At 48.1% G+C, this 12,260-nt stretch overlaps 1 protein-coding gene across 8 annotated transcripts in view; it reads left to right on the top strand.

Moving 5' to 3' along the window:
* The window catches only part of GIGYF2 (GRB10 interacting GYF protein 2), a 173,100-nt gene that overhangs the window by 119,096 nt on the left and 41,744 nt on the right, over positions 1-12,260 (top strand). For all 8 annotated transcript variants that reach the window (XR_012656383.1, XM_075068594.1, XM_075068591.1 and 5 more), the window contains 2 exons: positions 224-324; positions 1,012-1,173. Coding sequence is in view for 7 of the 8 variants with exons in the window: in XM_075068594.1 (XP_074924695.1) it covers positions 224-324; positions 1,012-1,173 (263 nt within the window). In the remaining variant the exon portion in view is untranslated. The remainder of the gene's footprint in view (positions 1-223; positions 325-1,011; positions 1,174-12,260) is intronic.

The raw sequence follows: 12,260 nt of genomic DNA, 5'->3' as shown, positions 1-12,260 counted from the left end.
CCCAGGAAAGTGTTGGGGTGATCAGGCCTTGCTCCTGAGGTAGTAAGGAAGTATGGCCTCTTACTGAACATAATCATAAGAGTGCAGCATGCCATTATGTGTTCAGTGTAATAACCAGAATACATGTGACTTCCCTCAATAGTTGGGTTCTGCTAGTGTGCTTACTATTGCTTGTGAATATTAATTATCCTGTTGTCTGTGTGCTCTTTTCTTTTCTTTCCAGTCTGGGAAGAAAGCAGTGTCTGGGATCATCCCATTGATGCTGCAGCTCAGGGACCTGCTCAAGAACAACTTCAGCAGCTCGAGAAGGCCAAAGCTGCAAAGGTCAGAGACTATCATGCAACCTGGAAAAAATATGAGTTACACTGTAGAAGGACCCTGTTGATGTTCTAAACTAATAGTTATATTTTTATACTTGTGAATAAAACTTTCCCAGACATCTCTCTAGGGTCTTAGAACGGAATTATTTTGAATGTTGGGTCAAACCTAAACATTCAAATTAAACTTCCCCCTTTGCTGTCAGAAGTGGGTAGGAGGGGTAACTGTCAGACCTCAGTGATGCTCTTAATCCCAACCTCTTTTTTGCACAAATCAGTTTAGGGAATAGTAAGTGCTAATTGTTGGGGCCATTCACAGATATTCTAGTACCTTTTACGAGTCATGGTACAAAATGGTGTAGGATGTACTGTTTGGGGATAACCTCATAGCAACTCTTCGTAGCCTCTTAATTCAGATAGAGTTTTAAGGAGTGGCATAGGAGAACTGATCTGGAGAAAAAAAGTTGTGGTAGACCTCCAAGAAATCACTGTAAAGAATGTTATAGGAATGTAGTCTACAGAAGCAACTCAGATTTGCCCAGGTGATTCGCAGGTGGAATCACCAACAAAGAATGGTGTTGATCCACCATCGTTTAAGATACTGTAGTCTCGGCAGGAATCACTGCAAAGAATGGTGTAGGAGTACTTTACCTACTCTAGTCTTGTATCTAATTGTAATTTTATATAATTGTAGCTAGAGCAGGAAAGGAGAGAAATGGAAATGAGGGCCAAACGAGAAGAGGAAGAGAGAAAAAGACAGGAGGAACTTCGAAGACAACAGGAGGAGCTACTTAGGAGGCAACAAGAGGAAGAGAGGAAACGCCGAGAAGAGGAGGAGCTGGCGCGAAGAAAGCAGGTGAGGTTTTTCAACACAGTTTAAAACTAACTCTGTGTAAGTATTACTGCAGTTCTGTAGGAAAACCCATCTCCAAAATCTTATGCGGTCTGATTTATCTCTACAAAGTGTGTGAAGACAGTTTATAAGAAGTATTTTTACCATAGGTATGTTCTTGAAATATATTTCCTTTTCAGTACTCCATCTTAGCATGAGAAACTTGCCTGAGATTTCAGAACACACATTTTTGTGTGTCTTGACAGTTCCAGTTCAAATTGGGTTCTGCTTTAGTTCATGAGTTAGATAGGTTTATTCTGTGTAGGATTATGTAGTAATTCTCCAAAATGACTCATAATTAGGGTGTCTGAATTTAGGTTTTAACTGATTACAGTAGTATATACTGTACTGTAATGAGGAATGTATACGATATATTCAAGAAGGAAACCCCAATCAACCAACTCAAAAAATGCTAAAAAATCAACCCCCCAAAATGAAATTAATAAACATAGAAAAAGAGACACCCTAATTATAATTTTGTTACATCTATACTCACCTTGTCATAGTTGAACTCCCAAGCTGGGGATTAGAAATATGTACAATTAACCACTACTGTCGTATTCACTTTTCTTCACAGAATATTGACATCCCAGTTAGTTTACAAATGACTTTACATGGGCTAGTGAATTTAATTTCACAAAATCGGAGTCCAGCTGTACTTTGCTAGTTTTGTTACTGAATTAAATAAGAAAATGAATAAAACGTCACATTTTGAATTTACCTGATGCTGCCATGGAGTACACAGGCCTTAGTGATAAAGATTATTGGCCATTTTCTTATATTTTTAAGGGTGAAAAATTTCCTTTGGAAGAATGACACTGGGGAACATTGGATTCTATCGGATTAGGTGTAGTACTGGGGTTTGGAGACATGGGTTCTGTTTGTTGATCTGATCTGTGTGATGTTGGATAAGTCACTTAACCTCTCTGCATTTTGTTTTCTCCTCCTATAAATCAGGACATTTTTCCTACTTCACCTGGAGGCTGCAGTGCTTAGTCAACATGTTTGTACAGTGCTTTAAAAATATAAAACACTATGTTAGTATTATTACCTTAGCAAAAATCTGCATTGAACTAGAGCTGAGCAGATAACATTTTTGGACAATGTCTCTATATTTTTGCAGTTCACATGAACAAAAACAAAACTTTGGAAAGCCTAGAAATCCCAGATATAGTTTTTACTTCCAAAAAGACATTGTAAGGTATGGAAGTACAATGTGAAGGTTACTCAAACAAGCTTTACGCTTCCCCTAAATGACTGCTAGTCTTCCATCTTCCACCCTTCCTTATTTCTGCTTCATCATATATGCTCTTTTTAATTTTTTTTTTCTAATTTAGATTAAGTAAATTTTCAGTTCTTCGAGTGCTTGCTCATATCCATTCCAAGTAGGTGTGCGCGCGCCTGATCCGACCGTGCACGTTCGTCGGAAGAATTTTCCCCTAGCAACACCCGGCGGGTCGGCAGGTGCCCCCTGGCGTGGCGCCTTGCGGCACCGCATATATACCCCTGCGACCCGTCGCTCCCAGTTCCTTCTTACCGCCCGTGATCTGTCGTTGAACGTGGAGTGCGCTTAGCTGACCTCCACATCGCCTAGCGTTTCACCCGTTCTACATAGTCTTAGTTAGTTTAGTGTTGTTTAGTAGTTGTTTAATAGTTATTATATAGTTGGTTAAACGCAGTTGTATGATAGTTAGTGGGCTGAGGTCATACTCTCCGCCCGCTCCGGGACCCGGCTCATGCTGCTCTCCCGGCTTCAAGGCAGTGCTCGGCCTGTCGTCGGCCCGATGACCAAACGGGAGACCCCAACGATCGTTTCGCCTTAAGTGCCGGGGGAATCCCACTGACGGGAGAAGTGCCGAATCTGCAAGTCCTTCAAATGAGGACAAAAAGAGCGGGAACTCCCGTTTGAACAGTTTTGGCAGGCCCCCTACTCCTGCAGTCCGGCACCGCGCGCACGCAGTCCCGCACGAACCACCTTCTAGGCACCGGGACGACGCGTACCGCCACAAGTACCGCGCACAACAATCTCCAGTCTCAGCAGCCAGCCCGGCGGCGGCTCACTTTCACCTAGCCGAGAAGGCGAAGGCTCCTGCGGTTGCGCCTCCGGAAACCGCACAGTCCCGAGCCTGGAAAGCCGTGCCGGCAGGCACCGCCATTCTGCCCCGGCACCGGTGCTTCCCGCACCGTTGACTCCGGCCAGGCAAGGGCCGTCGAGTCCGGTGTTGATAGCTACCCCGGCCTCCGGTGGTCGAGCTCACGATCCCAACTACGCCGGAACCTTCACAACGGCAACGGGACCTGAATAGCGCTTCAACTGAGCCTTCCCCTGCCTCAGCCCCCGGCACCGCCGTGCGGGCACTCCTCATCTGGGGAAGCCAGCGATGCTCAACCTCCATTCTCTGTCGCAGCGGCATCGCATCCACAGTCGTTTGCGCCGTACATCGCCGCTCGACCGATCTCACTCGAAAACTCGGCACCGACACCCGTCACGCCGCGTTTCGCCCATCCGAATTGCCATCCGCAATATGTCCCGCACGTCCTATCTCGGCGCCGGTCGTCTTGCGAACAGGTACACACGCGCACGGCCAGGTCCCGATCTTCTAGACCGACGTCGGCGCGTCGCTCTGCTCTCGGCACCGCTCCCAACGAAGTCCATCGGTACTGTCGGCGCACCCGATCACCGGTCGACCTCCCGGCACCCGCTGGTTCGTAGGTCCCGGCCCGAATCTCTGCACCGGTTCGACTTCCCCGGCACCGTTCCCCGGCACCACTGTCACTCACCAGCATACGGTCTTATCTGCCCCGCCTTTGGCCGTCCAGACACCTTCCGGCTCTTCGCCGCGGCCAGACAGCGTGCTTATGGGATGTGGTCCAAGATCCGGAACAGCCCCAGCAGTGGTCCTTCTTGGAACGCCTTGGCGTACCATCAAGCCCAAGGCGATCCTCTCCCGACGTCCGAGAATTTCTACTGTTACAGGTTCGGGTGCCAGAAAGCCACCATTCAGCGTTTTCCTTCTCCGGCATACGATATTGCCGAGTCACAGGACCCAGAGGCCGCCCCCGAATCGAGCCATCCTCTGGAACAACAACTGCAAGGAGCCCCAGTCCCCGGCCTCCTCCTCCTCTCACCGAGTGAGGCAGGAGTGGGCGTGGCACTTTGGACCTCTGCTCTGCCCCTATTGACCTTCGCGCTCATCAAGATCTGCTCCGCAGGTGGCGTTGAGCATACCTCACAGGCAGAGGAGTGCGGAGTGAGGATCCTGTAGTGGTACGTTCTTCGTCCTATAACACCGACGAGGGTCGCTTGCCCTTCATACGCACTATTCAGGCCAAAGCGGAGGTCTATTTGGCAGTCCCTGGCATCGATCCCTCCGACGGCCAGGAGGGTGGAGAGAAAGTACATCGGTACCCTCTAAAGGGTACGTACTACCTGTCACCCAATCCTCCTCCATGCTCTCTGTGTCGTTCCAAATCCGTGAATGAGAGGAGCGTCATGGCCAGCCAAGCCCCCGCCCCAAAATCGCGGGAGGCTAACGTATTGGACCTGCTGGCCGTAAGGTATACTCCGCAAGGGGGTCTCCATTTACGTGTGTGGCAAACAGCAAGCACTACAGGCAGGTATATTTTGTATACCTGGCAACCATGACAGGTTACTGAACTGATCCCGGTAGACTTCCCGCCGCTGAGATTCAAAAGTCCTCTTAGAAGAGTGGAAAAGATCTCAAGGACAGCCTTACAGGCTGCACTCGACGCCGCGAACACCCCCCCCCCCCCCCCCCTCCCCCCCCCCCCCACCGGACTCAGCGGCTAGAACCATCGCGTCGGGAGTTACCATGAGACGGATTTACTGGTTGCAAGTTCTCCGCTTACCTCCGGAGCTGCAGCATACCATACAAGACCCTCCCGTTGAAGGGCAGGGCCTCTTCTCGGAGGAAGACGGGACAAGGCTTGCAAAGCCTTAAAGATAACGGCGCATAATAATGCGCCCTGGGGCATGCACACACCGCAAACCCAGCGGAGATCCTTTCGGGCAGCAACCTCAAGCGCCCTTATCCCCACACCCCCCCGCCAAGACTTTCAACAGAAGGCGGGGACGGGTGAACCGACCGACACCAGTCCGGTCTCGGCGGGGGGGGGGGAAACCAACGGTAACCTGCCAAACCACCCGCGGGACCGAAGCACAACTTTTGAAGGTGCGCCAGAGAGCAGAGCACCTATCCTTTCCCGGACTCCTTTTCTTTTTTCCGAACCGCCTTTCTTCCCTTCTTCCCGGCATGGACCGCGAATAACTTCAGATCAATGGGTTTTGCCGCGACAGTAGATGTTTGGATACCATCTCCAGTTTATTTCGCCATCCACCCTCCACTGTCCCTTTTCAGGGACCGCCTCTCATGAGCATCTCCTTTGGCAAGGAGGTCCTCACGCTTCTCGAACTCGGAGTGATAGAAGATGTTGCCTCACGACCTCAGAGGCCGAGGGTTTTACTCCGGCTATTTTTTAATCCCCAAAGTAGAAAAGGAGGTCTCCGACCCCATCCTAGACCTCCGCGGACTCACGCCTTTCGTAAAAAGTTAAGATTCCGCATGGTGTCCTTGGGGTCTATCATCCCTTCCCTGGATCCCGGGAACTGGTTTGCTGCTTCTCGACTGAAGACGCCGTACTTTCATTGTTTCTATGCTACCCCGCCTCACAGACGCTTTCTCCGATTTGTGGTGCGGGACCGCACTTTCAATTCACAGTCCTACGCTATTCGGCCTGTCCTCCTGCCCCACGTGTCTCACAAAATGTATGGCAGTAGTTGGCCGCTTGCCTCCGTCGCAAGGGATATTGTGCTTCACCTTACCTGACGACTGGCTGGTTCGCGCCTCCTCCCAAGCTCAGGTCGCCACGCACATAACAATTAATCAGGAACCTGTTCGTAACTCTAGGGCTCTGATAAATTTCGACAGTCCATCCTCGTACCATCTCAGAGGATAGAATTCATTGGGGCTGTCTTGGACTCTACGGTCGCGACAGCCTCACTTCCACCCAGCCGTTTTCCAAGGCACTTACTGCTATCATAGAACAGCCTGTTTAGCCTTCCCCACGACCTCAGCCAGGGTCTGTGTTCTCACGTAGTCTTAGGCCACATGTTCGGCGTGTACCTTTTCACCAAGTACGCCAAACTCCGCTTGCGCCCCACTGCAGATATGGTTAGCTTCGGTTTTACCGTCCACGCAGGGACAAGGCAATGGACTCGTTGTCACACTCACAGAGAGCGTCCTACACTCTCCCCTCCGATGGTGGCGAAATCCTGCCCTGGTTTGCGGGTTTACCGATTCCACCCCAGACAGCCGTCATTCCTTAACAACAGACGCATCCCTTCTGGGCTGGGGAGCTCACATGGGGTTCGTTCGAACATGGGCCTCTGGTCCGCTGGGAGCTGTCGCTAGACGTAAACATCAGGGAGCTGAAGAGCCGTCCGCCTTGGCCTGCCCAGGCGTTTCTTCCTCACCTTGCGGAGCCGTTCTGTCTAGGCTCAGGACAAACACACCGCAATGCACTATATAAAACAAGCGGTGGGGGACCCGCTCTCTTCCTCTTTTCAGGAGGCGATGACACTGTGGGAAGTTTGTATAACCCACGCATCATCTGGCAGCCTCTTTTCTTCCAGGAGTCCAGAACGTGTTGGGCAGACCCGCTCAGCAGGTCCTTTCTAGGCCCATGAGTGGTCCCTTCGTCCGGACATAGTCCATTCTCTTTTCGCGCCGTGGGGATTTCCCCGAATCGACCTCTTCGCCTCCGCACCAACCGGAAGTGCCCCCAGTTCTGCTCCTTCCGCGGTCTCGGCCGCGGCTCTCTCTCGGACGCATTCCTCTACCCTGGTGACCCACCTTATATTGCCTTCCGCCGTTCCCCTTGGTGCACAAAGTCTGGTAAAGCTGCGCAGGGACAAGGCCTGGCTAATTCTCATCGCCCCAGCGTGGCCTCGCCAGCACTGGTAGCTCCACGCTGTTGGACCTGTCCATAGCCAGTCGGTTCCCTGCGGTCCATCAGGACTTGATATCACAAGACCAGGGCAGGCTTCTCCATCCCAACCTCCCGGTCCTCCACTGACGGCGTGGCTCCTGGCTGGCTGAGCTGCGCTGTTCCACCCCAGTGCAGCAGGTGCTCCTGGGAAGTAGGAAAACCTGCGACCAGGGCTACCTGGCAAAATGGAAGAAGTTTTCCTGCTGGTGTCAGTCACAAGGAATGTCACCGGCTCAGGCTCTCATCCAAGTGATCCTGGAATATCTATGGCACCTTAAAACAAGGCCTCGCGCTCTCATCCTCCGCGTTCACCTAGCTGCCATTTCTCCTTCCATCCGCCTTCTTTCACCCGATGGTCTCAAGGTTCCTCAAGGGCTGGAGCGCCTGTATCTCCAGGTCCGCTTGTCCCGCCCCCTCTGGGACCTCAATCTGGTTCTCTCGACCTAATGGCCCCTCCTTTCGAACCCTTGGCAACCTGCTCTCTCCTGTACCTATCGTGGAAGGTGGCGTTCCTTGTGCCAATTACATCGGCCAGGAGAGTCTCGGAGCTTCGCGTCTGGTAGCGGACTCGCCATACACGATATTCATAAAGACAAGGTACAACTCCGTCCGCATCCCGGCCTTTCTGCCCAAGGTGGTCTCCCATTCCACCTGAACCAAGACATTTTCCTTCCAGTGTTTTATCCAAACCTCATGCGTCTCGCAGAGAGCAGAGCTTTGCATTCACTCGATGTTTGTCGGGCACTGTGGCGTTTTACATTGACCGCACCGACCCTTCTGAAGACCTCCCAACTATTCGTTGCGTCGCAGACAGGAATGAAGGGTCACCTGTCTCATCACAACAATCTCATCCTGGGGACGGCCTGCATTAAAAAATGCTATGCCTTGGCTCACACTTCTCCAGGACGAGTTACCGTCATTCCACGAAGGGCGCAAGCTTCCTCAATTGCCTTCCTCGCCTGTGTGCCTATACAAGACATATGTCGTGCAGCACGTGGTCGTCAGTGCGCACTTTTCTGCCCATTACGCCTTGGTACAGCAGTCCGGGACGACGCGGCTCTTGGTTTGGCTGTTCTGCATTCGACAGTTCAACTCCGACCCCACCGCCTAGTAAGGCTTGGGATTCATTACTTGGAATGGATATGAGCAAGCACTTGAAAAGAAAAAGACGGTTACTCACCTTGTAACTGTTGTTCTTCGAGATGTGTTGCTCATATCCATTCCACACCTACCCTCCTTCCCACTGTCGGAGTAGCCGCAAGAAGGAACTGAGGAGCGGACGGGTTGGCAGGGGTATATATGCGGTGCCGCAAGGGCGCCACGCCAGGGAGCGCCTGCCGACCCGCCGGGTGTTGCTAGGGGAAAATTCTTCCGACGAACGTGCACGCGGCGCGCGCACACCTACTTGGAATGGATATGAGCAACACATCTCGAAAAACAACAGTTACAAAGGTGAGTAACCGTCCTTTTCGTAAGGGCTTTAAGAAGTCCATAGCATATGGCTGCAGACATCAAATATTTGGAAAGCCCATTTTGTTTGTGGAGTATAGTACATTTGGACTACAGATCATTGGTTTTTTACACATCTTCACTACTAACTGATCCTTCAAAACCGCACTGAGTGCTTGTCTACACATTGGGGGTAATGTGCTCTATATGAGTGTGATTTCTAAATTCCCCTAACATATTGCGAATTAATTGGTCCGTATAAACTCTGCTGGTGTGCACTAATGGTTCGCTAGTGTGCTTTAATGTAGTACTGTTTCAAACAGCAATATGTTCAAATGTGTCAACAGAGTCTACGTGAGCCAGTTAATATACAGCATGTTAATGCTCTTTAGCATTCATACCCCCATAGAGCACATTACTCCACTGCATAGACAAGCCCTAACTTTTGTTTTGCAAGTTAAGATTGAGTGTAGCGTATTTGTATCCATAAATACATTAACTGTGTCATAGTGCTTTGTCATTAGCAATTCTTATGGGAACAGTGGGGTGTGATTGTCCTTGTTTAAGAGTATTTTTGCATCAGGAAGGGTAAAGTAAGATTTTGTTGTTGATTATGGAAACAATATAGATTCTGTCCAAGGCCTTATTGCTTAATGGCAAATTTTGCCATTTCAGTCAGGTATGGGGCAGAAGTACTAACAGACCTGTTTTAGAAATGTATTCAGAATGACTACCTGGATTTAATCTTAAATCCTCTGCCCTTATCTAATGAAATTCATATTCCTCACCAATCCTTCAAGAATTGAGGCATTCTTAGCAACAGCTCACAAGTTCTGAGATCTAAACCAGTGACCCCTTAATCATTTTCCCAGTGCATCTGGGGCAGCTGTTTAAGATATTTGATACTTCAAAAGTAGACAAGGTTGAAAAATTGATCAGTGAGTCTTGATACCCTATGGAAAACTTCCTTTTTTAAATCAAGAAATCTCCTGGCATCATTCATGGAGGGATTTTGTAAAGTATTTTCAGAAAAACTCATTAATTCCTACTGCACACCACACTGGTGTGATCCTTGTGTCAAAGGACAGATATGTGAAAATAAGGACTCTTGCCCTTCAGGTGTTCCACAGTCCTGCCTCAGTTGCCGGACTTGAAGAGAAGAGGTGGTAGCTGTTGAATATTCAAACTGCTGTGAGGTAGATTTGACAGCTGTGACTCTTAAATTGGGGTGGAAAGGGGGCATAAAAAAGAAGCAGCCTTCCAGAAGCAGAGAGTGAGAAGTTCTTAGGAAGAAGGAAGAGTTCCTCTCTAGTTTCCCCTTGTCCTGGAAGATTCATTAATCAGCTCCTGGCTAGAGGATAGGAATAACTAGAGAAATAACTGACGTTGTTACCATGGTGAGAATTGTCTTTTTGCTTTGTTTTGGTCCATCTGGACCATTGGCTGAAAGAAGCAGCCTTGCATTTTATTTCATTTAGACCTACAGCCAAGGAGCCTCCTTGTAACTATTTCATTTTCCTCTGTGAATGGAACACTTTCCCCCTCTTTTTTGGGACCTAAATTAAAGAGGATATAACTCTTACCCCGTCCAGGCGTCTGGTAGTCCAGTTACACTTCATTTTCTCTTGTCTATGTTGACCATTCCAAAACTAGGTTCAGCCAACTTTGTGCAGTTGAAGAAGCAGGACCATAATTGCCAATAGAAAAATGAGCCTACCTAGAAAGGAAATGTCCAATATCAAAATTCTCTTTGGCATGGTACTTCCCTTGATACCTGCAAACCAACCTTTTGTCCAAGTGGGACCACCAGGAGGAGAACAGATCTCTGATCCTTCACAAGCATATTTTTAAATTCTTGGGAAATATCTATTGGCAGAAACCCCTCACAGACCACCCTTTGAACAGATTTACAATAGATGTGAACTCGCATGGGAAACATGTTATGTCAAGGGGGAGAGTCTTATTCCAGGATCTGCCTTTGCATCAACCTGTTGGAGATAGTGCAGAAGGTGTGTAATATGTCACTCCTTTTTTGGCAGATTCCTACAAAGTGAGTGCTTAAGTTTAAACTTTTTTAAATAAGGAAGGGCTTGTCACCTTCATTTTGAGAGGACAAGTAATCTAAATCAGACTGGAAAATAGAGAACTTATCTATTCACCTGCATATTACCTGTAGCCATAAATCAATTTCAAGACTAAAACCACAAATTAACATCCATTTCTAAAAACGAACCTCAGCTTCATACTGAAGGCTTTTTCTTTGTGTTCTCCACACAAACCTCTCCAAATAGGCATCAATACTCTTCGCTATCAGAGTAGTCTTTTTAATGGTCCATCACTCTGGTAAAAGGAATCAGTGATATTGGTGTTTTTTCTATTTTAGAACTGTACTTTCGGTTCTTCTGAAAAGAGTAGCAGTAGTTAAGAGGATATCAGGAGGAGATGCTTTCTCCATCCAGAAATGAATGGTGTTCACAGTGACTTGTCTACATCACTTCAGATAGCAAAAATCCTTTAACCAATTTCAGATGAGACACAGGTTCTGTGAATCAAACCATTTTATTGACTGAGACATGTAGTTATATCAGCCCTGTTAGGGATGACAGCAGCTCGTCACAACAAGCAGTCTAGCAGTCTATTCATGTCTTTACACATGGCATCTAGGGCACCTCTCTGCTTCCCAACTGGCAATCCTATTCTGTTAGCATGTCTCCTCACAGGGTAGGTTTTTTTTTACCTGGTTGTCTCAAGTCTTCATAGCTTAATGGAAGGGATGGACCAGAAGACTATACAAATGCAAGAGGAAAAGATTTGCAGTCTGATACAAAAAGGCCCATGTGTTCTCCACAAAGATTGCTATATTCTGTCAGTTTGGGTTATAGACATCAGTAGACGTCTTATTTCATTTTGAAGTTACTCTACCTTTTAATGGATATGTTCAAGGTAGACCTCAAACTCTCAAGTCCTGGATTAGAGTGAAGGTCTTGATATATTTTAAAAGATCCCCATGTTATAAGAGATTTAAACTTTGCTGAAATTCATTTTTAAAGATTAAAAATCTAATTCTACACATAGCCTGTGTAAACATATGCTCTTATTTCTGTTCTTTTTTTCTCTCATTGAGTCTCATCTTTGATTGTGAACTCTTTGTAGTAAAGACCTTGTCCTTCTCTGTGGCCTGGTCTACACTGGGGGGGGGAATAGACCTAAGATACACAACTTCAGTTACGAGAATAGCGTAGCTGAAGTCGACATATCTTAGTTCGACTTACCTCACATCCTCATGGCACAGGGTCGATTGCCACAGCTCCCCCGTCGACTTTGCTTTTGCCTCTCGCTGAGCTGGAGTTCAGCAGTCGACGGGAGAGTGATCGGGGATCAATTTATCAAGTCTACACTACGCACGATAAATCAATCCCTGATAGATTGGTCACTATCCGGCGGGTAGTGTAGACGTACCCTGCGTGTATGCTCAGTGAATAGCACAAAGTTCCCTAATCCTTACTTAGATGTCTCTGAGCAATACAATATACTGCAGTGCAAATGGTAATTCATGTCATACTTACTCTGCTATTAAAAGTGTATTGTGAGCT

Source organism: Chelonoidis abingdonii, chromosome 8, assembly GCF_003597395.2.
Source record: "Chelonoidis abingdonii isolate Lonesome George chromosome 8, CheloAbing_2.0, whole genome shotgun sequence".
NCBI lineage: Eukaryota > Metazoa > Chordata > Testudines > Testudinidae > Chelonoidis > Chelonoidis abingdonii.
This window is presented reverse-complemented; position numbering and strand designations above follow the sequence as displayed.